Source organism: Microtus ochrogaster, unplaced genomic scaffold, assembly GCF_000317375.1.
Source record: "Microtus ochrogaster isolate Prairie Vole_2 unplaced genomic scaffold, MicOch1.0 UNK9, whole genome shotgun sequence".
Lineage (NCBI taxonomy): Eukaryota > Metazoa > Chordata > Mammalia > Rodentia > Cricetidae > Microtus > Microtus ochrogaster.
The window spans coordinates 1514093-1541179 of record NW_004949107.1 but is presented as its reverse complement, the minus strand read 5'-3'; the positions used below and the strand labels follow the sequence as shown (position 1 = coordinate 1541179).

At 36.8% G+C, this 27087-nt stretch overlaps 1 protein-coding gene across 1 annotated transcript; it reads right to left on the bottom strand.

Moving 5' to 3' along the window:
- Positions 1-13957: 13957 nt before the first annotated feature.
- On the bottom strand, positions 13958-14852 carry Pom121l12 (POM121 transmembrane nucleoporin like 12). Its single transcript, XM_005372483.2, has one exon. The coding sequence runs from the start codon at positions 14850-14852 to the stop codon at positions 14088-14090; it is 765 nt and encodes a 254-aa protein (XP_005372540.2). The 3' UTR covers positions 13958-14087.
- Positions 14853-27087: the final 12235 nt, after the last annotated feature.

Below are 27087 nucleotides of genomic sequence, written 5' to 3'. Positions count from 1 at the left end.
ATACCCTCCCTGCCTTTTGGACTGAACCCTCTACATCTGGGTGTCACAGTAAAATTCTTGTTTTTCAGCAGATTGATTTAAGGAGATTTTCACTCCTGATACCATTCTCTGATACTCTTCAGAGCATATACAGCATTATATGTTGTTTGCTTCTTCTTAACATGTTAGCCTAGTCGTATTCTACATATCATCTCTTTGATTCTAGGATGTAATTCTCAATGTTTCTGGTAGATATTTATTGAAAATACAAGACTAGTGTAGTGATTCATGTCTATCATACCAGTACTGGGGGACCTGATGCAGTGGAATAGGACCCTGTATTATAAGGACAAGTGTCAGCAAAACTGAAGAAAAGAGAAAAAAGAGAGAAATAAACAAGATAAAAGATGGGAGAGGTAGATAATGATAATCCCTTAGACAGCCTCCTAGAGGTTATTAGAAAGCAGTTTCTAATGGTGTGCAAATGGAACTGGGAGACACTTGGTGGGATTTTAATGGACTGGCTGAACAGATGAGTACTGGACACCGCTTCCCTGTGGAGTCATCCTAATGACTTCACAACTAGGCTTTTGCTTACATATTTCTGAAGAGTGATGATAGTGACAATTATCATTTTCAACAAAACCAAAATTAGATTTTCCCTTGAAGTATGACCATATTCATGACTAAATCTTATCAGAAAATGAAGATTTATAAAACGGAATGCTAAACAATTGCTTATAAAATGGGAAAAGGCATTGCTTTCTCAGAAATTTTGACTGTGTGTTGGCAAAGGAAAATAAAATATTATGACACCTTCGTTTGTAAATCAAACACATATACATTTATATACCTGTGTTGGGGTTAAAAGGAACAGAAAGGGGATGTACTTACAAAATACTTTGAACTGTATCTTCTTCACGGAAAATTGAGAATAATTAGACAGAAAGTTACATGGATGAGGAATCAATGGAAACGCCAAACAGCACAGTCAGCCTGTGAGTTTGCACACCGGAAAATATTCTTGGTCATTCTTTAACTGAAGATTGTATTGGAACGGTCCTCACCTACACAAATTCCATATTTTACTGAAATATTGTTTGAAAAGTACACTGCAGTCAGGAAGAACTCATACTGTATTTGAATAGTCATATATACTTATATAAGAATATTTGTGATTACATATATTGATGTAAAGGTTACTATTCTTCAACAAGAAGTTAAGCATATATAAAATGCATTTTTTTTGTGATCTGACATAAACATTAAAAATCAATTACAAAGCATACCTGTAAAACTCAAGGCTCCGGAGCTATAATGAGTACACTAAAAATTGTCCCTTTATCCCTTTCTCTGCTGCAAACCCACCATATACATTAACACCTGAATCATAGTTACAAGGTTATGCTCATTGTCCCAGCATTCCAGTCATTCTGACTAGGGTCTGATGGAATTTCAGAGATCTCAGAGTGCTTTTAATTTGCATTTCCCTGATGACCAAATTTGTTAAACATTTCACACAAATATTTCTTGGCACATCTTCTTTAAGAACTATTTGCTCATTGTTAACCGATTTTTTGACTGGCAGCCTTATATTGTTATGTAATCTGAATATCAATGCCCTGTATATTTTTATCAAAATTGCTTCCCATTCTATCTGTTCATTCTGTTGATTTTTTCCCCTAACTGTGCAGAAACATTTTAATTTCATGCAGTCTCATTTGTTGATTTGGAGAATTATTTCCCCTCTATTAGAATTCTCTTGCGCAATGTTTTGCCTATTCCTATAACTCTATCTATATCTATTCCCTATGTTTCTCCACAATACTTTTAGTTTGTCAGATTTTAGGTTAATGCCATTGGTCCTATTTTGAAATGATTTTTGTGTAGAATTTACTGGCATTTATTTTCCTGATTTTAACCATTCTGGTTTATTCAAAATGATACTTTAATTTATTCTTTTAATTTACTTTCTTTAATTTAAAAACAATCTCTTTTCATTTACATACCAATCCCAGTTCCTTCTCTCTCTCCCTTTCTCCTGATTTTCCCATCTCCCCCCATCCCATCTCCCATAAACTCCTCAGAGAGAGTAAGTCCTCCCATGGGGAGTCAACAAAGTCTGAAACATCAAGTTGAGGCAGAACCAAAGCCCTTCCCCGCTGTATCTGGGCTGAGCAAGATTTCCCTCCATAAGGAATCGGCTCCAAAAAGCCAGCTCATGCACTAGAGATAAATCCTGGTACTGCATCTGCTTCCATCAGTTACTGGATGAAAGTTCTATGATGACAATTAGGGTAGTCACCAATAATCCAATTAGCAAATGGGTTACAGATCTAAACAAAGATTTCTCAACAGAGGAAACTCAAATGGCTAAAAGACTCTTAAGGAAATGTTCAAGAACAAATGCCTGACGTCTTAGCTGGGGTAATCCTTGTGGAATTTTCACAGTTTCAGATTTCTTCTGATGAAAGCAGATGCAGAGATCCACAGCTAAGCACTGGGCTGAGCTCCCAGAGTCCAGTTGAAGAGAGGGAGGAGCGATAATATGAGCAAGGGGGTCAATATCATGATGAGGAAATCCACAGAGACAGCTGACGTGAGCTAGTGGGAGCTCACTGGCACTAGAATTACAGCTGTGGACAGAGAGGGAGAGCAAAGAAAGTGGTATCTTGAAAAAGAGATAATGGATAACTCCAGTTATGGAGTTAAGGAGAAACCTGGCCCTATGGAAATTCCACAAGGATGACCTCAGCTAATACTCCAAGCTATACTGGAGAGGGTTCTTGTACTTAAAAGTATTTTTAATTTGTATTTTTCTGGTTGGTTAAGAATGTAAATAATTTAAAAATTAATTTTAACCATTTGTATTCCTTCCTTGAGTTTCTGGTCAAGGCTATCCCAGAGACCCCCAAAACCAAATGAAATAATATTATTCTTTTTGCCTACCAGTACTCTATGGTAAGACTCCATTGAAGATACTAAATATTTGATCATAGAGTAAGAAGAAAGCAAAGTATTATTGACCTTGAATGTTGGTCTTCTGGAAATGGTACATGTGCTCTTTACTACTGAGTCACCTCTATTGCTCCAAATTTTGCAAGTTTTTAATTTATTTTAGGTTGTGTGTATGTATGTAGATCAGAGGACAACTCATGGGAATCTGTCAGTTATCTATCTCTAACGTAGATTTCAGGAATCAAAATCAGACCATCAGACTTAACATGAGCATCTTAACACAATGAGCCATCTTGTAAGTTGCATAGATTTACTTAAAATTATTGTAAAATGGAACCTCAGTATAGTTTTACACTTATTTCTCTGGTGGTCTGACAGCCCTTGATGTTGGACATTGTTTCTTTATTCACAGTATTCTTTTTCATTTCTTCCAAGTGAAGTAAATAAAGGAATAATAAGGAGGAAATTATCAGGAGATAGTCCTATCCCTGTCCTCAATTTTTGCTTATTTTGGTTCTTCAACAGTTTAGGGAAAATATCCCAGAGTGCGCCTGTGCACGATTCAGTCATAGTGATGATAACTAATGCTGATTCATGTACAGATTCTGGGGCAGAGCTCTGTTCCATGAACATCAGATACTCTCTGCAATCAGGTGAGGGGTGGAGGATCCTTGTCGCACAGAGTGACAGAACTCACTCTGAGTCAAATGGGCAGAAGTGGAGTCTTCTGATATAAGTGCCATAATTTTTCCTATGACAGAATTGCTAATGTTGAACCCTGCATAATAGATATAGAACTCTTTGGAAAGAAAAGTTCAAGATGGGGACTTGTGTCCTGGCACCAAGCTCTGTCGGATGTTATGGTAAAGAGGAAGCCTTGTCTCTCACCAGATGCACCCCTGGGACCAGGTATGAAGGTGGGGCTTTGTCTTGTGGTACAGAGGTTCATCTAGGAGGAGGCATGGGAGGTAGGCTCTTCTTTTACAGTTTTGAGCCCCTCTGAGGCACACATTTCTTTTAAGTATAAAGATCTATTATGATTTGCTTTTGTGTATAAAATTAATATTCAAATCTTCCTTTTCCTCAGAAAATTTCTGCTATTGCTTGGGAATGTAGTCTTATTCCTTCCAACAGGTTCTAGTCAATTGCTAACATTTCTGTTTTTCCAAAAGTTTGGTTTTCCCTGGCATTATTTCACAGATTAGGTCAAGATCTGGAAAAGGCAAAGAGCTACTTTCACTTTGCTTGCATTTATGAGTGTTTGTTGTGCAGTGTTCTATAAATTCCAGTACATGTTGAAGGCTTGATCCCCAACTAGTACTGCTACTTTGGGAGGTTCTGTACATTTTAGAAGGTGAGACTTTACTGAAAGAAACTAGTCATAGGAGAGGTATCCTTCACTGACTGCATTGTGTTCTGTTCCTCCTTACTTCATGACTTCCATAAAGTGAACAGCTTTGCTCTTCATTTCTGCTCCTCCCATGGTGTTCTAATTTACAATGACTCAGAAAAAAAATCACATGACAATGTACTGAAACAATGAACCAAAGAAATTGTTCCTCTTTTTTACATTGCTCTGTTAAATAGCTGTGTTGTAGTGACAGGAAGTGGCATTATCACTTAAGATTGATAACAGAGAAATGAGGTCACTGCTGTAAGTAAAGCTGCCTGAGTGTTGGGGAATAATTATTTTGAGGTGTTACTTCTGTTTACCCTGTATTTGTTTTACTCTGTGAAGCTGTATCTAAAACACCTGAAAGTCCTAAAAGAGATGAACAGCCAATAGGGAGGCAGGAGCAAGGATAGGCAGGGTTAGCAGGCAGAGAGTGTAAACAGATGGAGAAATCTGGAAGGAAAAAAATAAGAGCAACAACAGAGCAATGAGAGGAGGACATCGGGGGCCAGACACGCAGCTAGACAGCAAGCCATGGAGAAAGAAGTAAAGTAAGATATACAGAAATAGAGAAAGAAAAAAGCTCAGAAGTAAAAGGTAATCAGGATAATTTTAATTTAAGAAAAGCTGGCCAGAAACAAGCTAAGCTAAGGCTGGGCATTCATAACTAAGAATAAGTCTCTGTGAGTGCTTTAGTTGGGAGGTTGGTGGTGGACTGATGTGGGAAGTCCTTCTGTATATGTGTTGCTTTTATTGGTTAATGAATAAAGTAGCTGTTTTGGCCTATAGCAGGCCAGAATATAGCCAGGCTGGTAAAGATACAGAAAGAAAGTAGGCAGAGTCAGGGAAGTGCCATTTATCGGCCGAAGGAAATAGACACTGGATGATACTTTACAGGTGGGCCACAGTCACTTGGCAATACACAGATTAAAACAAATGGGTTAATTTAAAAAGTAATAGCTACTTTGTAAGAAACCTAAGCTATTGGCCAAGCAGTCTTGTAATTAATTAATATTTTCTGTATAATTATTTCAGGTCTGGGCATCCTGGAATTAACAAATAGTCTCTACCTACAGAGGACCTCTCAAAAAACCAAAAGAGCAAAAACAACACACAACGATGAGGTTCTTAAGCACTTGGAACTAGTTTGGAAGAGAAAGTTACAAAACTATTTAGTCCAAAGAAATTCTAGAAAGTGATAAGCAGAGATCAGTAATAAATTCTAGTGGGAGCTGGGAACAAACTGACTATAACAAAGCAGGTAAAATAGATGTTTGATGCTCAAGAGATTTTAGATGGAAATGAAGACTCTACTTGGAATAGAACCAAAGACCAAGCACATTGTACGTGGTACAGAACTTGTCAACAGTTTTGTCCCTGTGCTGAGTATTTGAAGAAATATGAATTTAAATATGATTTATGTATTTATCTTGTAGAGAAAGTATGATGATGGATGATATAATATGCTTATTATTCTATGTAAGTCAAGTTTATAGTGAGAATAGGGATGCAAAAACCGAAGAAGAAGAATTGAAGGGCTTGTAGTTTAGGAATAAATGGAACATGTTTACTGTTGCAGCCATAGGTTCCAAGACTAGAAAGTTTTTTCTTTAAAATGGGGCTTCTTCCACATACGACCACCTTAAAATATTCTTCACTACATATACTGCAGCCATGATCAAAGCAGAGTCAGCCACTGCGCAATTTGGCATCAGCTGCAAGTAGTTGGTTTTACTGGAATGCAGAATGTAAGAAATGTGAAGCTGTAGAGACTTCTGTGCAGACACCAAAGGAAAACCACAGAAGTCAGTGAATACCTGACAGGATCAGGAAGGCTGAAGCCAATCCATGATACTAATGTTCATGAAGCTTTGGTTGTGTGGTTGAAACTATATTGGACTCTATGGTGTGAGAGAATAGAAGTGTGAAATGCCTACTAAAGAAAAGTATACATGACAAACAGGCCAGGAAAGAGGCCATGTGACTTTAAATATCAAAACATGGGTACTGGCTTTCCAAGGTCTTTGAAGCACATAAATCCCAGGACATGCTTAGAACATTAGATGTGAATATAGCATGTCATGTGTGCCTTGACATATTCCAGTCTTGCTTTGGCCTTATACCTCTTTTTAATGCCCCCATTTTTCTTTTTCTTTTTTTTTGAGATGGGAGTATTTACTCTCTATATAGTATCTTAGTATAATGTAATTAAAAATATTTTACAAGGACTCATACCAAAGTCTTGCTCTGAAATTGGAATGAAACATTGAACTCAGATTTTTGAAAAATGCTGGAATGTTAGCCATGTGGATACATCCATTTCTCATTTTCAAAATTAAAACAAAATTGTATTAAATTGTAACTAAAATCAGCACGATATAGCTTTTTTCTTAAGGATTTAGATGTAAATAGCTAACATTTTTCAATCTGAGCACAAAGAACAATAGCAGGTCTTTCATATTAATATTTAATAAAGTAATTTTATCTTTTCTGTAGCATCTACTAATAATAGCATTTAATTTTCTTTTGACACATTTTAATTTTTCAGTTGACTTGAAATATAGATATTTCAACTCTGTGTGTATGTAAGTTCTTTTATGTGCACATGCATACATGTGTGTGTGTTTGTGGAGGCCAAGGTGGTCTTTAAATAGCTTCCTCAGTTGCTGTTCACCTTACTTTTGGGACACGGACTCTCAGTGATCTTGGAGTTTTCACCATTCAGTGAGACTTGCTGATCTGTAAGCTCTGAGGGTTTTCTCTTCATTCCCAGTCTTGAGATTTTAGTCTTGAGGCTGTGCATGGAGTGTATGTGAGTACTGGAGACCTGGGTGAGACTGTTCTTGGAGTCTACACGAATACTAGGCACCTGGTTGGGACTGTGCATAGAGTCTATGTGAGTAATAGGGACCTGACAGAGACTTATATAGAGTATACGTGAGTACTGGAAACCTGGGTGAGACTTGCATGAAGTCTATATGAGTCCTGGGAACCAGAACACAGATGCTTTTGTGTGTAGAGCAAGTGCTTTAACACCAAAGCCATCTTCCCATCACTAGATATGTCAATCAACTTTATGATTTGTCTCTGTCTCTCAGTGTTGAAATGGTCCCAGCTATTTCTTTCCTTCTCACAGTTTTCCAAGATTGCTACTGTAAATACATTTCTTTTATTCAATTCTCTATTTATATACAAAATAAAACAATGTGTCTACCCTTTCTGTTGAAACAAAGTTTCTCAGTAAGTTAAATTCTTATCTCTATTCTTGCAATGTGACTCCATTTACTAAGGGACTGTTTGGAGGTACAAAGGAAAACATGCAACCATAAAAAAGTGTTATCTAGAAAACACCAAGTGACTGTGAAATCAGAAAAATATTATGAACAGGGAGGAAATATTGAAACTGTGTTTTCTTCTATATCTGAAATTTATACAATTTGCAAATGCAGAATTAGTGGTGAATTTCTTTAATTGATTTTATTAAGCTATACATTTTTCTTCACTCCCCTTCCTGCATCTTCAATCCCCTTCAAACTTCTCCCATAATCCCCATGCTCCAAATTTACTGAGGAGATCTTGTTTTGTACTACTTCCCATGTAGATTAGATCCATGTATGTCTCTCTTAGGGTACTCATTGTTGTCTAGAGTCTCTGGAAGTGTGATCTGTAGGCTGGTTTGCTTTGCTTTATGTTTAAAAACCATTTATGAGTGAGTACATATTATAATTGTCTTTCTGGGTCTGGGTTACCTCACTAAATATGATATTTTCTAGCTCAATCCATTTGTCATCAAATTTCAAGATGTCATTATTTTTTTTTCTTGTTATGGAATACTACATTCTTTGAGTGCACCACATTTTTCCTTAGCCATTCTTTGGTCAAGGGGCATTTAGGTTGTTTCCAGTTTCTGGCTATGACAAACAATGCTGCTATGTACATAGTTGAGCATATGTCCTTGTGGTATGAGTGAGCATCCTTTAAATATATACCCAAAAGTGGTATTGTTGTATCTTGAAGAAGGTTGTTTACTAATATTCTGAGAAATCACCATACTAATATCCAAAGGGGTTGTATCAACTTGTACTCCCACCAGCAATGCAGGAAATGTTCTCTTTTACCCCACAACCTCTCCAGCATAAGTTGTCATCAGTGTTTTTGATCTTGGCCATTCTTACAGGTATAAGATAGAATGTCAGAGTTGTTTGGATTTGCATTCATCTGATGACTAAGGATGTTGAGCATTTCCTTAAGTGTCTTTCAGCTATTTTAGATGCCTCCATTGAGAGTTCTCTGTTAATGTCTGTACACATTTTTATTGGTTTATTTGTACTTTTGATGATCAATTTGAGTTCTTTGTAAATTTTGGAGATCAGTCCTCTGTCTGATGTGGGGTTGGTGAAAATGTTTAGTGAAAACTTAAATGAATAAAAATAATATTCAAACAAAAGCTATGGGTTAGTTTGTACATTTGGGTGGTAGGGGATGATGCTTCTTTTATTTTTATTTTCATGTGCATTAGAGATTCTTTGTGGCTTTCATGATGCTTTGGTAATAAGATATTGAACCTTGTGCCTAGAAACATCAACATTTAAACTACTGTTACTGGATAGCTGTCTTCAGTATTACCTAATAGGATAGAGGTTGAGATTCCCATGATATCTCATCAGAACACAGTCCCTAGTGTTGCAGGGCCAGTTGACTTGAATCTGTCAACAGTGGATTCTCAGTAAGAGGAACATAAGCCCTCCAATAGTGACTATGTTTGTTCTCAAAGCAAAAATAACATATTCTTGAAGTGAAACAAATTATTCTTTAGTAAATTTCATCTAAAAATTCTCAATTTCACTTAAAACTCAGCTTGACACTTTGGTCATGCTAAGAATTGAACCCAATGCCTTTAAATATCAAGTGCATGATGTACTGCCTGCTGACAACACACCCGCCCCCAGGAACAAGCAATTAATTAGCCTTACAAAACTCAATTCTGATTATTACAGTTAGTGACCTTTATATTAAAGGGAGATGTGGACTCTTATTTAGTCCTTGTGTGGATATTTTTTGATATAAACTGTACTGTGCTTTCCCTGTTCTTTTTATGTAATCTACATCCCAGTGTTATTGGCCTGTGAATCTATTTTGCCTTTTATCATCTACTTCTTTTTTAACTCTTCTTTAAAAAAAATTCATATGCTACTTCTGTTTATAGTTTTTTTTTTGTTTGAGGAGTCCAAGTATTTTTTTAATTTATTAGATTTTTTAAATATACCAATCCAAGTTACCACTCCCCACCTCCTCCCATTCCCTCCACACACCTTCCCACCTCACCCCCATCTAATCCTCAGAGAGGGTAAGGCAAATTGCTTTGTGGAAAGTACAAGGCCCTCCCTACTATATCTAGGCTGAATGAGGTATACATCCAAAGAGAATAAGATCCCCAAAAGCCAGTACATGCAGTAGGGATAAACCCTGGTGCCACTGCCAGTGACTCCTCAGTATTCCCCAGACATGAAAATGTCAGCCACATTCAGAGGAACTAATTTGGTCCTATGCTTGTTCCTTCCCAGTCCAGCTGGAGTTGGTGAGCTCCCTATTAACTAAGGTAAACTGTTTCAGTCAGTGAATCCATAATGGTCTTGACCTCTTTGCTCATATTCTCACTCCTTTGACCCTTAAAATGGACTTTGGAAGCTCAGTCTAGTGCTCTGATGTGGGTCTCTACCTCTGTTGCATCAATTGCAGGATGAAGGTTCTATAGTGATATTAAAGGTAATCATCAGTCTGACTACTGGGCAAGTCAAGATTGGGCCCCATCTCCTCTATTGCTTAGGGTCTTAGTGGGGGTCATCTTTATGGGTTCCTGGGAATTTCTCTAGAGCTCAGTTTCTGCTAACCCTACAATGGCTCCCTCAATTAAGATAACTCTTTCCTAGCTTTCATCTCTGTCCTACCTCATCTCAACTATCTCATTCACTCAAGTTCTCCTTAACCCTCCCCTTCTCTTTTCCTCTTCCCCATCTATACTCACTTCTCCCCCCACCCCCATGCTGCCAATTTTGTCAGGTGATCTTATATGTTTCCAATTTTCAGGCAGATCTATATATATATATATGTTTTTCTTTGGGTTTACATTATTAGTTATCTTCTCTAGGATCATGAACTATAGCTCAATGTCTTTTGTTTATAGATAGTATCCACTTATGAGTGAGTACATACCATATTCAATTTTGGGGTCTGGTTTACCTTACTCAGGATAGTGTTTTCTAATTCCATTCATTTGTGCACAAAATTCAAGATGTCTTTTGTTTTTCCACTGAGTAGTGTAGAACTCTAATGTGTAAATGTGCCACATTTTCTTTATCCATTCTTTGGTTGAGGGGTCATCTTGGTTGTTTCCGGGTTCTGGCTATTACAAATAATGGTCCTATGAACATAGTTGAGCAAATGCTTTTGTAGTATGATTGAGCAGCTTGGTATTGGCATAAAAACAGAAAGGTTGACCAATGGAATCGAATTGAAGACCCAGATATTAATCAACACACCTATGAACACCTAATTTTTGACAAAGAAACTAAATTTATGCAAAGGAAAAAGGAATGTATCTTCAACAAATGGTGCTGGCATAAATGGATGTCAACATGTAGAAGGAGGAAAATAGATCCATATCTATCGCCATGCACAAAACTCAAGTCTAAATGGATTAAAGACCTCAATATAAATTTGACCACACTGAACCTGATAGAGGAGAAAGTGAAAAGTAGTCTCCAACGCATGAAGTAGCACAGACACTGAAAGCAACAATAAATAAATGGGACTTCCTGAAATTGAGAAGCTTCCATAAAGCAAAGAACACAATAAGACAAAAAGGCATCCTACTTAATGGGAAAACATCTTTATCAATCTCACATCAGATAAAGGACTGATCTCCAAATATATAAAGAACTCAAGGAATTAGACATTAAAATTCTAAATAATTTGATTAAAAATGGCATACTGCACTAAACAAAGAATTCACAATGTGAATATTACATCAAATAATTGTTAGGCTATATATCTAGGGAAAATGACAAAAGAATTTCTTTACGCTCAGTACAGGTATAACTTTGTTAATCTGTAGCAACTGAATTCATACCCCTTTCGGTCCAAGTGTAAAGACTCACTAGATATTTCTTTCCTTCAATTCACTTTCTCTGTAGCTATTTTACCCACATCTTAAAAGGTCTTCAAAATATTGTCTTTTGCATAACATTTATTTCTGAATTCAGATAGATGGTCTGCACTATAATTTGGCTAACAGGCCTTAAGACACTATGTAAATGATGAAGTGAAGATTCTTATCCCAGCTGCTTAGGTGCTCAGATGATTTCATTTCTGACCAATGCCCATGAATCTAACACAGTATCCTTGAAACTAAGGAATTGCTAGAAAGTCGCCTACAGCCCTCACTCCCCTGTATCTGCACAATGTGTTTCCTCAGCTTGGAACAAAGCTTTGTCATCCACCTTGGCATTCTTTGACCCTCACAGTTTAGACATGATAGTGACTCTATCATTACTCCAGCTTGTCCTTCCATGTTATGACTGTCATTTGCCCTTTCAAACGATTCATATTACTTTGAAGTGATAATGCTGGAACTAATTCTCATTTCTTGATGCCATTCTATATGTTTTCATTCACTGAAAATCTAAGCTTCTTCTAGATTATCAGTGCTTTTCATAATCAGTTCTAGTAGTAATGCATATGACCTTTAACATCTACCCATCCGCAGGACTTTTTAAATGACATTCTATATTATTTATACGCATTTTGAATTAAAAAACAAATTATGTGTATATACTTGCGCAGTGACATCTTTTGAAATGTGATGTAATGTAAAGTGTGTAAATCAGCAAGTGTATTTCCCCACATCTCTACCATGTGTGTGGTGAGCATCTAATAACAAAATCTACTCGCAAACATTCAGTTGTGCAATAAGTCATTGTTAACTGTAATTACCATGTTGAACGAAAGTTCTTCTGAAAGCATTTTTTTTCTAAATCCAACTTTGCATCTTTACTACATATTCCCTGACACCCCCAAGCCTCTGCTGCTTACGTTGGATCCATATCTCTTTGTGTGTATGAATAATGCTAAAATGAAGATGGGAGTGTTTATATTTCTTCAGCACACTGCTTCTACTTCTTTAGATATTCAGCTAGAGACATTATGAGATGACATAGCAGTTCTTTATAATTCTTAATGGATTTCCGTAGTTTCTCAAAATGGATCTACTAGTTTTCCATTACCACCTACGGTGTTCAAGAGCTTCCTTTTTTTCTCCACATTCTAACACTTAACTTTTGTCCTTTGGAAAATAGTTATTTTTTTTTCTTGCCCATCTTTGATTCCATGATCAAGGTTATTGTTCCTTTAGAAGACATAATCCTAATTAGGTTTCAGAGTGCTTGAGATATTGTTTGAAGTTCTGTTTTTATGCATGTTTCTGTGTGAGCTGAATCAATGCAGTGAGCGACATGGGCAGACCTCGTGTGAATGCTTAGAGAATGACAGTTGTGTAAGAAGAAATTCTTTTTCTTAAGACAGGCTTGTCTGGCAAAGGCATTCATGAAGCCTTTTCCTAAATCAGAAACGGTAGCTCTGGGTTCTGGGATCCTCTTCTACGCCCACTGCTGCTGGATCCCCTTCTACTCCAGGGGCTCTTTATTCCCGGGGTTTTATATTTATTTCTTTTGCTTTCTAAATACTGGAGCTCTCCAGTCTCCTTGCCTCATCCCGTCTGTGTACACATTGTACCATTCATCCCGTAACCCTATTTGACCTTAATTCTATGTTATTCATGAACTTATATGGCCATGGACCCAAAATTAATTCCCTGGCTTCAAACTACCTATGAGTCCCAGACTCGTTCAACTGTACAACTGAAAAATCTAGCAGATCAACAATATCATTATCCTAGAAAACATTACTGAAAAGACATAATTTCCTCAAACATGTTTTCCCCTGAAGGTATTTGCTGTCAGTATCTATATCAGACACAGCATCTATTTTAGTATTATGAAAAAAATAAAGCTGAAAATTAATCTCTTTTTATTTTTCTAGTGCTATCAACTAGAGCACCAGCAAACCCTCAACACAGCAAGCCCTGTCTGGACACAGTTATCCCATTGCATAGTTCTCTCAAACCCACCAAGTCTCAACGCTTGGCTGACACACTGTATTGAACTTCTCTTGCTTATACTTCAATGCTGCTTCTGGGTAATCCACAATGCAACCAGAATCGCCTTTCTAAAGTATCAACCAGATCCTAGTCATTTTTCCTTAATGAATGCTTGTTCCTTAGATTACATCCCATACTCTTCCCTATGATTTCATGTTTTATCTTCTCTCTATTTTCTGCCCTCTAGTTTAACTGGACTAAAGATAAGGATCTCAAATGGAGAAGCTTGCAGTAAAGGGCTTTTAGGTTAGCTCTTGTGCTACTGGAAAATATGTGCATGAAAAGCTCTTCTCGTTGATAATACAGCTTTAATAAGTAAATGCTTATATTAGTTTGGCAAATAGGGGAGGTGTGACACCTTTCAGCGATGCTGGTTTGGGTTTAAAGACAGAAGGATCATGACGGGGAAGAGAGATGGTTTGGGTTTGGCAGGTCAAAATATAGAGAGTTGGAACAAGTATTAAGTCCCAAACAGGATAGAATGTGGGTTTAGGGGATGAAAGTCCATAAATTGGAGTCTCCAAAGGGGATGATAGTACTCAATTAGCAGTCACTGGACATAGTAGGCTGGAAATCCCTGCCCACCAAGGTAACCCCCAAAGCTCCTCTCTTGGGCACAGGAGTAAGAGAGGGATCACAGGAGGCCTGGGTCTTCTCCCAGCTTTCCACGTGAGGCTCTGATACTGCTGGCATGGCCGCATGGATGCTCGTCTTGAGGTCAGTATTCATCTTATAGATATTGGGGCTTTGGTTCAGACGCCCTGGCTTGGGAACAAAGGAAACTGCCACTCCATTTTTTATACAGGGTTTGAAGGCAGATGAGGGCCTGCTCTCTGGGTTCTGTCTTGAGTTTTTTACCTCTGGGACTTCGAACCACAGTGGTCCATCAAACCGCCTCCTCCCCTTCTTACATTGACTGAGAGCCTTCAGCACCGTCTCCTTAGCACAGGGGTCTGGACTCTTCTCAGGACCCTCTGCAGAGTGGGTTCCATTTCCTAGAGAGTTCAAGGCGCTGGCTCTACTTTCAGGAAGGGCAATCTTGACTGTCACAGAGCTGCTGGTCCATCCAGGCTTGTGTAAACTCCAAAGCAATTGTTTCATACAGGCGCTGGAGAGATCTAGGTCCCGGGCAGCATCTGCGGGAAGTCTGATGGAGGAACGCCTCCAGGTCCCCGCCACTCTCTGGGGCTTGTGGAGGTTCTGCTGGATTTTAGGGCCAGGGCTTGGCTGAATCCATGAAGAACGAGGTCTAGACCTGGGGGCAGGAGCAGGTAATGATCTTTGGGGCGAACCCAGGGAGCTGCCCATCCTCACAGCTTCCGGCAACCAAGGACCTGCCAAGGGGAGGACCGTTGGCTGTGGGCACGAGGCTGAGAGAGGGTGCCGAGAACACACACGTGCTATTGTTTCAAGACAATGTGTACACAGTTCCCAGTGGCTTTCCAATGTGAGATGTGTATATTACTCATTCGTATCTATATTTCAGCCTTATAAATTGTACAATTCTTAAATGTTTACAAATACGTGTGTAGTGTGATCCTCAATCCAGAAACACATTCCTATCTATTCCTGCCGCAGCACTTACCCTCTCTGCAATTCTGTGTCTTTCAATTTGAATAGAATTATGTGTGGAAGTCTTGTGTGGTTGGAAGATTTTTAACACCCATCCTTGCTATGGCATGTACCTCATTTTTTTACACCCCAAATTATTCCATTGTAGGGATAATTGCATTTGTTGAACACTTAGTTCCATCAAGTGCAACGTGAGTGTTAACAGCAATCGTGCCTCGGATGCTGCATGTACACGGGTTCGTGTGTACAAATTAACCTTGCTGACTCATGGTGATCCCTGGTTGGACCTTTTAAGAGACGGCCAAATTGTTCTCAGTTTTGCACCATGGGACACCTAACTGGGAACCTCACTTTCATTTTACTCTTGCCGTTTAGAGAGAAAAGGCGTAATGATTTTTAGAGTTCACAGTAATTGCATATGGGATATTTAAGGGGAAATTTTCTTTCATTGTAAGAAAAAATGAGCATTATTCTTTTGAATGCTCTTAAAATCTAAACACCTAGTTTCCATTTCATTAAGTGAGATCCATTTTTCTTCCAGCAAAGTTGTTAATTTCATTTGTTACCATTTATCGTCTATGGGAATCATGGTGGTAGGCCACAGCTTAAAATTTAGTACTGATGCTCATGTAGACTACTGAAATGTTAGCCTGTTGTCCTCATCTGTGAACACTGATGCAATCTCTTTTATCCCACTTCCTTCACTTTTCTTGCTGTCCCTCTCCCTTGCTCCCTCTCTTTATGTCTTACTTTCTGTTTTATGCTGCTAATATATATTTTAGAGTTTGGATACTGAGTTTGCCCCCCTACTCTAAGACATTCATATGTGGAAAGCTAGTTTCCTCAGTCTGGCAATAAAAGGAAGGTCATTAGTTCACTAGGGGTGTGCCTACAGAAGAATTCAGGAAGTTTTCTTGAATGAGTCTCCGAGTTCTCAAGGGTTCTGTGAGAAAGGTAGCTATTTCTTGATTCCCTTAGCTCCCTGTGTAAACGTGATCTACACTTCTTGCTTGTAATCCTTCCATCTTTGCAATACTATCCACATGAAGCCTTCAAGAGAGCCCATTTGATGACAGTGCCCTGCCTGTGAACCTCCAGAACTGTGATCAAAATAAACATAATTTTAGAAGGTAGCCTACCCCAGGTATCTCATCATAACAATAAAAATTGGCTACTGTATGTACAAAGTAAAAATAAAAAGCCTTTTAGCCTAAAAACATAAGGTTTTGATGGATACTAAGTGAATATAATGATAACATTTGAAGGACTGTTAAAGACAGTGTGAAATGGACTGTACTCTTAAACAATTTTCCTAGATGCAGGTGAATAGAGCACCCCTGAATGGACCACAGTGCTAAGTGACAGAAAGCATAGGTAGGCAAAAGAATCAAATCCAGGAACAAACAGTTTCCTCCAAGATTGAAAAGAGGTATGTGGTGGAGATTAAAAAGATTTTGATACGAAGGTCCAAGTTGTCAGCGAGAAGTCTGAAATACTGCCAAATAAATTCCTTTCCACTCACTGACTAGTTCATTTTCATCCTCCCAAGGGTCCTTAAGTAATGATCTACAAAATGTAACTTTGAAAACAGAAAGTAATTCTAAACTATAACATTCTTGTCAATCCTGCAGTTCATGATAATGATGCCAAGAACTTAGAGCCTTGGGAATCCTTCCAGGAAGTATTATCATTATAGTGGATGGGTAATGCCTGAGGGTACAGATTTCTTTAAATGCATGTTTTCTTCTTGATTCTACAGTTTTCTGTGTTTATGGGAAACTGCAATAAGCTCAATGAATATGGTGTTAAAATGCTTGTTCCAGTTAGCACTAACTGTCAACTTGAAACCTGAAAAGTTAGTCTCAAGTAATTGACTTTATTGAGTTGCACTGTGTATTTCAAAGAAGAATTTTCTTGATTGTTAATTGTTGTAGGAGCCTCTATCCCACAGTGTGGAGCACAATTCACTGACTTGATGATGCAAGACTGTATAGGAAAGCTAGCTAAATATGAGCTATCAAGTGAGACAGCAAATAAAGTTTCTTCATATTCTTTTGCTTCAAGTTCCCCTTTGAGTTCCTGACCTTACTTCCCTCAGTGAAGGCATATAACCTGGTATATGAAGTAAATCCACCAACACCAAGTTTGAGTTACTGTTTAATCAATGGAACAGAAAGCCAACTGGAAAATTGTCTAAATCCAGACATTCTTTTTTTTTTTCTTTTTTTTTTTTTAATGGCGGGGCGGGCAGAAGACAGAAACATGGATAGAAACGACATGCAGGGTGAGGTTGAATGTTTATTGAGGAAGTTATGGAGGAGGAAGGTTGAAGGGAGGACAGAGAGAGGGAGAGAGAGAGAGAGAGAGAAGGGGGGAGGCAGAGAAGTGGGAAGAGAGGCAGAAGCGAAGCTGCCTCTTCGAGAGGAAGATGGAAAAGAGCAAATCCAGACATTCTTATTTAAATTATTGCACAAATAGAATGATACACACAAATGGGACAAGTGTGGCTAGGGGAGAAAATCATGCCTCACTGAGTAGCTATAGGCAATTAATGGCTACTAGAAGAAGTGGAGTCTGCTTTCTTCAAGGCATTCCATGTGTCAGTAAAAGATGTTTGAGCTCATGCACATATAAGCAGCACTAGATGGACTTAGAGGGTTTTGAACAAAAGAGAACACAAGCTAGGATAAAAAATGATAGTGTAGTTGAAAAAGAGGAAACAGAGACCTCTTTGATCAGCATATGTTCCATGCATGTATAAAATTCTCAAACAAACAATAGCAAATAAATTCTTTGGAAAAATATAACATGAATACATCACTTAGCACACACACACACACACACACACACACACAGAGAGAGAGAGAGAGAGAGAGAGAGAGAGAGAGAGAGAGAGAGAGAGAGAGAGATTTTCTTTACAATATTTCCCAGTTATTTTCTAGCTCACTCCTTCCCCTAAGCAATGTTGCCTATGTGTTTACTACTTTGTGCTGTCTTCTGTTTGAGCTTGGAAGCATTTGTATTTTCTCATTTTTTTCAAGGTGAGGGTCAACTTTTGCTTATACTTTACATTACTTCCATTAGATTCTACCTTGAGAGTATCCTGAAGTAAATATCTCAAAACATCTTGAGATATAATTAAAATACAATACAGCATGTGCGTTTCAGGTTTCATTAGCTCTTGGTGTATTACCAGACATGAGGGCCCCTCACAACAGTCAGTGTTAATGTTTCCATCACCTTACAAGGTAGCATCTGCCTGAAATTGATCACCTGTCTCCTCCCACCTGACCTCAGCCATCAACAACCACTAATATATACCTTATCTCTGCTATAATTCACTTTCGAGGATGTCTGTTTCTGTGGAGTTGCACAATGTGTGGCCCCTTCTGACTGTCTTCCTTCAATGATGTTCTAATCGAATCACCTATGACAATACTGTTCATATCATGAAACTGTTCTGTTGTGTAGGTATATTCCATTTTACGCATTTGTGTTGTGAATAAAATAGCTTTAAATATTCAGATCTAAATAAGTTTTACTCAAATATTTTCATTTTTCTTAAAACAAAATTTCTGGCCTAATTGGTAATGTACTATGGAAAAACTGAAAAAAAGTACCAAGATGTTCTCCAGACTGGCAGCAGCATTTTGTTCTTTCCAGAAGTGCGTGAATGTTCTGATATCTACCTGTGGTCCTCAAACTGGTGATCTCCTAAGATTTGATTCTACTCTGTGAGAAATGGTAGTTTTGTTTGTGTTCACTGAATGAATGATGTGAAGCATCCAATGAGCTTCATTTCCACTAATGTTTTTTTGAAGAAAAACAGATTCACATCTTTTGTTTCTGTTTTGCTGGGCTATGTGATTAGTTTATGTTTTGCATGTTTTTCTTTCAGTTGAAAATTCTATTGTATTTAATCATTGTCTATTGTATTGTGTTTCAGGAAAACATTTTCATGCACATCTATAGGGTATGTTGAGCCTATTATCCTCCTGCCTCCCTCTCCTCTCATCTCTCATTCCTTCCACTTCCTATTAATATCTTCTCATCTTCTAGACCGTTTTATTTCAATTTTTGTAACATGTGTATATACTTTATTTTAAGCATTTATGTAAAACTTAGAATCTACACATAGAAAAACATATATCCATTTTTCTGAGACTGGCTTTATTTGTTGATTATCATTATCTCAATAAGTATTATTTTTTTGAAAATAATATAAGTTTTGGGGGGGTAAAGACACAAGTTTGTTTTCCATTTTTCTGTTATTAGATATTTACATTAGTTCATAACCTATCTACTTTGTATATTGCTCATTAAGCAATGATGCACAAGAATATTTGTGATGTGTTGAGATAAAGTCCCTTGGGTAAAGATCTAAGAGTGGCATGTCTGCATCTTGGAGTTTATGATTTCTCAGTCATGGAGTTTTGGCCAGGATCACAGGACCATCAATGAACCTCTTTCCTGTGGAGCAGGGCATTAATCCAATCAGAAATCAATCAGTTAACATTGACTGGATTTTAAATTAATTTGACTGGTTCTGGAATCAACTTAAAGCAAGATGCTAATGATGCTTATGAAAGATCTTCTCAATCAGATTATTTGAAGTGGGAAGACCAATCATAAATGTGGGTAGCACCCCCAAAAGTGGCATAGACAATAAACAGGAGAACGAAAGCATTACTTTTGCGTGTTGCCTTCACTCTTGCTGGCAACTTTCTTTACTTTGTTGCTTTCATTGCTGCATTCCTTCATTGATATTAGAACCAGATTCTTTGTGTTTCCTACATAGACTGGAACCCTGAATTTCTCCAGAGAGTCTCTAGGCCTTTTGTATCCATTCAGAACTGCTGAGATATCTACCTTTGTGGACATTAGTAAATATCAGATTCTCAGTTCATCCAATGTGAGTCAGTCATTGTTGTGCTCCCTAAACAAGAGGGGAAAAGCTACTGTAATAATTCTCTTTTAAATATATAGTTACTCTATAGGTTCGTAGGGAGATACCTTTACTGGGATTTTCATTCAGAAGTCATGCCAATATAACAAAGTCTATATATAAAGAATATCTAGATAGCATCATACTAAATAGAAAAAAATCCCTGAGGTATTTCTGCACTTCCATGAAGACCAGGAATAAGACAAAGTTGTCCACTCTCTCCATTTCTGTGCAATATAGTGCTTGACATCTTAGCTACAATACATCACAAAAAAAATGGTAACAACAGGGAAAAAACTAAAAGTTCTTTCTATTTTGCAGATGACATGATTGTATACAGAGGATATCCTAGAAAAATTATTAAAGGTTGTTAAAAGTACTGAACACATACAGTTAACAGTCAAGATACACAATTAACACACCAAAAATCAGTAGCTTTCTTATATATCACAGACAAACCTGCTGAAAAAGAAATTAGGGAAGCAATTCCTAAAAACACACATGCACGCATGCATGCATGCACAAATGATCCAGGGAGTGAACCTAGATAATGAAAAGAAATTTTCACTTCTATTGTGAAAATTTTAAGACATGGAAGAAAGAAAGAAATGAAGACACTAAAAGGTAGAAATTCCATGTTCATGTATGGGAAGAATTAATCTGTGAAAGTGCCCATTCTTATCAAAGTAATCTAGAGTCCTTTATTGTAGTTTCTATAGATTTAGTTTGACCTTCACTTCCATATAAACATGTGAGAGAGCATGTGCTCACATCTGTATTTTTACGAACAGCCACATCATTTTTCTATATATAATACAGAGAGTTTCCAAATATCTCATTTACCTCTGATATGAGATCTCATTCTCCAGTTCAGTATATGTTATTTGATTGAATCACCTTTTGGTGCTCTTTCCTAATTTTTATCTTCTTTTTAGAAACAGTATCTTACTGTGAAGTTCTGGCTAGCTGCAAACTGACTAAAATTCTTGGGCAGCCTTTAATTCTTTATCTTTCTGTGTACTCCCCTAAGTGCTGGAATTACAGGTGTGAGCAATGACACTTACAAATTAATTTTATTCCATTTTCAAAGCATTAAAGAGAGAGGGTAGAAGGAATTGAGCATTATCAATGTATAATTTATTATACATTGTATGAAATACAATGTATGAAAATGTCATAAACAGTTTTCACACACACATAGAGAAAGGGGGCAGAGAGACACATGGAGAGACAGAAACAGAGACAGAGAATCATATAAGTGAGACTAGCCTTGATTAACTACAGAGGGAAGGATGACCTTGAACTCCTTGCCAACTATTTCCCAAGTGTTGAGATTACAGTTGTGGACCACGATTCACTGCTTCATGTAATGCTGTATAAACTCAGGTCTTTGTGAATTCCAGTCAAGCATTCTGCTGAGCTGTAAACCCAGCCCTTCCTTGAAAGTCATTATTATGATGCATGCTAGGTGCAAAATAACTACAACAACTGCAACAACAATACTGTAACAATAATAATAAAGGAGCACCATTGGCAGTGGGACCAGGATTTATCCCTTTGCATTAACTGGCTGTTGGAAGCCCATTCCCTAGGATGGGATAACTTGCTCAGCCTAGATACACAGGAAGGGCCTCGGTCATGCCTCAAAGTAATGTGCCAGACTTTTTACTCCTTATGGGAAGTCTTGCCCTTTCTGAGGTGTGGATGAGATACGGGGTGTGGGAAAGGCTGGGGAAAGGGCATAGGAGGGAAGGGAGTGGGAATTGGGGTCGGTATGTAAAATAAAATGAAATTAATTTTTTAAAAAATTAAAATTGGAAAACACACACGCACAAAGAATCCGCCAGATTACTCAAGAATGCTTTTATAAGCTAATACATGAATTCAGTTCCTTGTATATAGTATCAGAGTCACCTGAAGGTCTAACTAAAATATACTAGGTTTGGATGTATCTTACAAATATACCTTTCTGACACCTACCCAAGTAATATTGACTGGGCAATGACAGTACTCCATTGAGAATAATTATTTTGCATTGTTACTATTTTTTATTGTGTATTTGAAGAAAAGTTGAAAATTATGTGACAGTTTTTATTTATTTAAAAAAGGAGTTGATGATATAACTAAATAAACATAAGATAACTGATGTGCCAGAAAAATTAAAATGTAAGACAATTTAAATCTTGTGTTAATTGACCATGAGATAAACACTAAAGGGAGAGTTAGTATACGGCACTTCAAATATACATATTGACAGAACATTTTCTACTATCTTGATGTCAATTTTTAATCTACCTTCATGAATTTAACAGTTGCAAGGTGAGCCAGCTTGTTCCTCCCAGATGCCTGGCTAGCTTACACCTGAAATAATCACACAGAAACTGTATTAATTGAATCACTACTTGGCCCATTAGCTCTAGAATCTTACTGGCTAACTTAATTTAACCCATCCCCATTAATCTATGGTCACCACGAGGTCATGGCCTACCAGCAAAATTTCAGCATATCTATCTCCAGAGGCTCCATGGCATCTCTCTCTGCACTCCTTTCTCCAGCATTCAGTTCTGTCTTCCCTGCCTACCAAGTTCTGCCCTATCAACAGGCCAAGGTAGTTTCTTTATACATTAATGGTAATCACACAGGGGACTCCCAAATAATTTAACTTTTTAAAAAAATATTTTATACCTGTATGTCTAATACCTTAGAGAGAAGACCATCATTGAATTTGTTTTGTTGTGTTGTTGCTTTCTCAATCTTTAGACAATGAGATATTCACTTGCCTCATGCTAACCTTAAGCTCAAAATCTGAGTCTGACTCCCAGTGCTAATATTTCATGTGTCTGCCAGCATGCCCTGCTGCAATCTTTCCTCACTGAGCTTCTCTCTATTCCTACAAGGTGACAGAAACCATGTTACAATAAAAGAAGAAAGTGTTCTTGTTGAAATTGAGTGAGAGTAATACTTTCAATTCATAAAACAAATGAAGAAGAGATGGTTTACATAACACTATTTCTTCCCTAAGATGAAATTGTTAATGGAAAAGAGCATGTTTCTTGTTAAGTCTTATACAATTTCATACCTTTTCTGAATTCTAAGTGCTGAATTGGTGACAGAGACATTCATACTAAGGATCTATAAGTTAGCATGTTGATCAACCCACAGAAAATAAAGATTGAACTAAAGTGTATCACAGGCTTCCTGAAATGCATGAACAGGCAAACATAGGAGAGTGAGCTGCAGCAAGTTAGGGTCATATAATTTTCTTAGATTCACAATTCAAAGTCTCATGACTTGTTAAAATTCCTCATACAGAAAACAGTAATTACAAAGGCATAATGAATGGGTTATTTCATAAGAAGCTCTTAGGTGCATTAGATGTCACAGTAGGAGACATATTTCTGTAGCTTTTAGGAAGGATGAACGCCACAGGTACTGCATTGAGTACATGCTCTTTGCAAGGCAGGCCTTCTACTTGAATCATCACAAATAGACTTCAGTTCAAATGAAATTAGAACGCTAGTCTAAAGCAGAATAAAATTATTCAAATCATGAGAAAATATTCATCATAAAGCAAGAGTGATACTTGATGGTAGGAACCAATGGGCATTATGTAGATTGGACCATTTGATATGAAATCACACCTCATACGAAGCCAGCATGACTTTGGTCTTAGTCATACCTAGTTGAGAACAGTATGGTAATATCTACTGAAAAGCTGGTGAAAGTTATTTAATTAAATCATACCCAGTAAATAGAAATGCGTAATGTATTGTCACCTGAAGATCATCACAGCAAGGAATACAGTAAAGTAAATACTGCCAAAGTTTTGGGCTCTCAAATATATCTGAGCACAGCTCAAGAGTGATGAGTTTGGACATAGTAGTGTGCTCAGATTACTAGAAGCCATGCTGAGCAGAAGCATACACCACAGTGGATTTTTTTGGTGGTGGTGGGGAGAACAATTACAATAGTCTTAGAACAGTGTTATTTTCTAAAAGCTGATTGATTGAGCTCTTAGATAAACCAATTTCCTGAAAAGGGTATCATTTAACACACAAATTTGTGTGATCACCTTTTCATTTAAACTCAATGTTGTACTCACAACCATGGCAGTATTATCTGTAGATCAATGATTTGAAAATGCTTGCAAATTTTAGTATTTTAACATAATTTGTACATATAGAAAATATAAAACTTTATACAAATAAATTTTATCAGATGTCATCTGAGTTTCAGATTTCTAATTTTAATCAAAAGTGAAAAAATGATACCTAGATCCTAGAATTATAAAAATGTAAATCACCTGTATCAGAATTATTGAAAAATATGTGAGGTTTTCTAAATTTGATAATATGTTCCAATCAAAATCTTATAATATGATTGCAATAAATGAAAGAAATTTTACAAGGTGATAGACATTCTCTCAAAGATTATGAATTAACACATTTTAAACATTAATACCTTCACTTATCAATTTTAAATAAAACACTAAATTTGAGTTTATTATATAAATATTACATCACTGATCATATTATTGAACGCTTCAGACTTGACCTTTCAGGAATATTGCTAAAAGTGATTGATACTAAAAGCCTTAGGAGATGTAGCTCTAATTTCCAGGCATCTTTATAATGATCTCTGCTATGAAATGTAGATGAATATGTCTATTTTTGTTGACTGTGTCAGTAACAAAATAAAAGCAGACATTATCAGAAAAAAACTTCAAACCACTCAAAATAAGGCCTGTCAATTTACATTCTGTGTGGACATTAGCTAAGTAAATAAAAGCAAAGCAGAAGAGATGGGTATGCTGGCAATACACTCCTGAGACAAGTTCCTCTCATCTCAAAAACTAAAAATCTTTTGAGAATACTGTCTTTGAATTAAATTCAATCTAGGTATTTTATCAAAATCCAGGATTGTAAAATAGAATAACATATATAATAACCAAACATCCCCAACTGCATATAGTGTTGTGAATATAAACTCTACCTCTGGGTGTGTGGCAGAAACTACTAAGCTTAGAGGATCTGTCTAGTCTTTTCAGAAGAGGATGAGAGAGGATACTTGGAATTAAGGAGAGGAAATGCCTCAAAGCAGAACAGTTGAAAATCCACAGCTTTCTTTCTTTTTTGTCTGAATGCTCATTTCTAAAATTTGTTCTTGTAGTGCTTGCTCCCTAGCACACCAAGTAAACATTAAATCATTATAAAACTAGGCTCTTATCTATTGTTAATCAGAAAAAAAGAGAAAAAGAATAATTTTTTTAAATATGCTGCTAAATATCATATTTGCTTTATTGGTAACTCCCTGATCATGATCAATAACAACTTCTAAAACGATCCCAAATAAATGACTACAAACATCCTTTGAAAGACCCAAAACTTCCCATCCCACTAATTGAGAATGTGCATCATGTCCTTAAAATTACTTTCTATTGTTTGTGGGTGATAGCATCTTTAAAGGACCCTGAAAAAACTAAGATAAAAATTAAGTCCTGAGAGAGCTAGCTGCTGTCCAGGCTCAGTTTGATGGGAGAGGACAAGTTTTATCTGAAGTACTGGTTGGAGTAGTCTAAGGGGCTGGACTATCCTAGCTAAATACTTATAATTGTCCTGAGCAGTTTGTAATGCAAAGCTTATTTGTAGGTGGTGTTTTGTCATCTTAGTGGCATTACCATAATCTGGATGGATTCATCATTTCAGGGTCCCAGCATCCTTTTGGAGACTTTGAAGATCACTATTAGGAATGGTCATGGTTCACTGCAGAAAACTTAAATATTTTAAATGTCATATGCAGTAGATCTCAGAGAGGTTATGTCTATTAAATGTATCTAGGAGGCATAAGCTTAATTCCTAATTATCTGCTTCAGACTCAAGCCTAAAATAACAAAAAAGGAAGCTAAATGAACCCCATTTGTAGAATTAGTTAGTATTCAATATGACTATTATTACATCAGAAAAATGTATATATATACATATATATATATAGACTATGATTATATATGTAAGATTTAATCCATAAGTGCAATTATAACATAGATCTTTCTGTAACTGCTTGCTAATCTGCTGCTCATAATGAAGAAAGTTCAGCATTAGTAAAAGTTACCACAATATCTGATGGGTCTATTCCTCTTAATTGATGAAGTCTCAACTTTATTTTCAGAAGCAATTCAAAAGCTTTTTTATATAGGTCTCTAAATTTTTTACTCTGTGTGGGGAAAAATTCATTTGAAGACATTATTTTCTTTTTGAGTAAGAATTCCTGTACAAAACTGCATAGAGGATACTATGACCAGAATAAAACCAAGTTCTATATCTAAGTGATCCACATGTACATACTGTAACTTTTTTCTAACAGAGCCAATTCTCTTTATACCTCAGTTGATATTTTTTAACTATTTAAGTATTTATCTCCTTGTAAGGTTTGAAATAAATTGCTTAGTTCTTGATTTGTTTAACCAGCTGTGGGTCATAGCCAATTAATATCTCCCTGCAACTTTTGAAAGTCTTTAAGAGTTTGCAATTGATTTCTCCTGATTTGTACTTTAAAACCATATGTGGCTAACATAGTAGTGAATTTATAAGGACACTATTTTTTTGCAGCAATGGAAAATACCTACTAACATTCCTCCAATCTCAGAAACAAGTCATAAAATAAACAGTGCTTCTGAGAGAAATATTAAAAGGTATTATCAAGAACAGTTGCAGATCAGTCAAAGTGTGCATAAACAGGGCCCAAAAGCTGGTTAGATACCAACAGTCATACCTTTAACATGTTTTAATCTTCTTTCTTGTCCTTCTGGCCCTATACAGTCAACCAATCTTGCACTGTGTTTTACCTGAGAAAAATTCCAATCCCAAGAACCTGAAAAAATATCTCCTGAAGAGGTCAATCTGGATGCAAAAATTTTGGTGAAATTATTGTTACATCTAAACCTTTGTCTACAAAATCCTAAATTTTAATGCCATTATTATATATTTTTAATATTAGTCTTTCATCATTTATAGTAGTTTGACAAAATAC

Excerpts from the sequence above, each read along its gene's own strand:
- Pom121l12 (XM_005372483.2), bottom strand. The coding sequence starts at position 14,852 with ATGGGCAGCTCCCTGGGTTCGCCCCAAAGATCATTACCTGCTCCTGCC.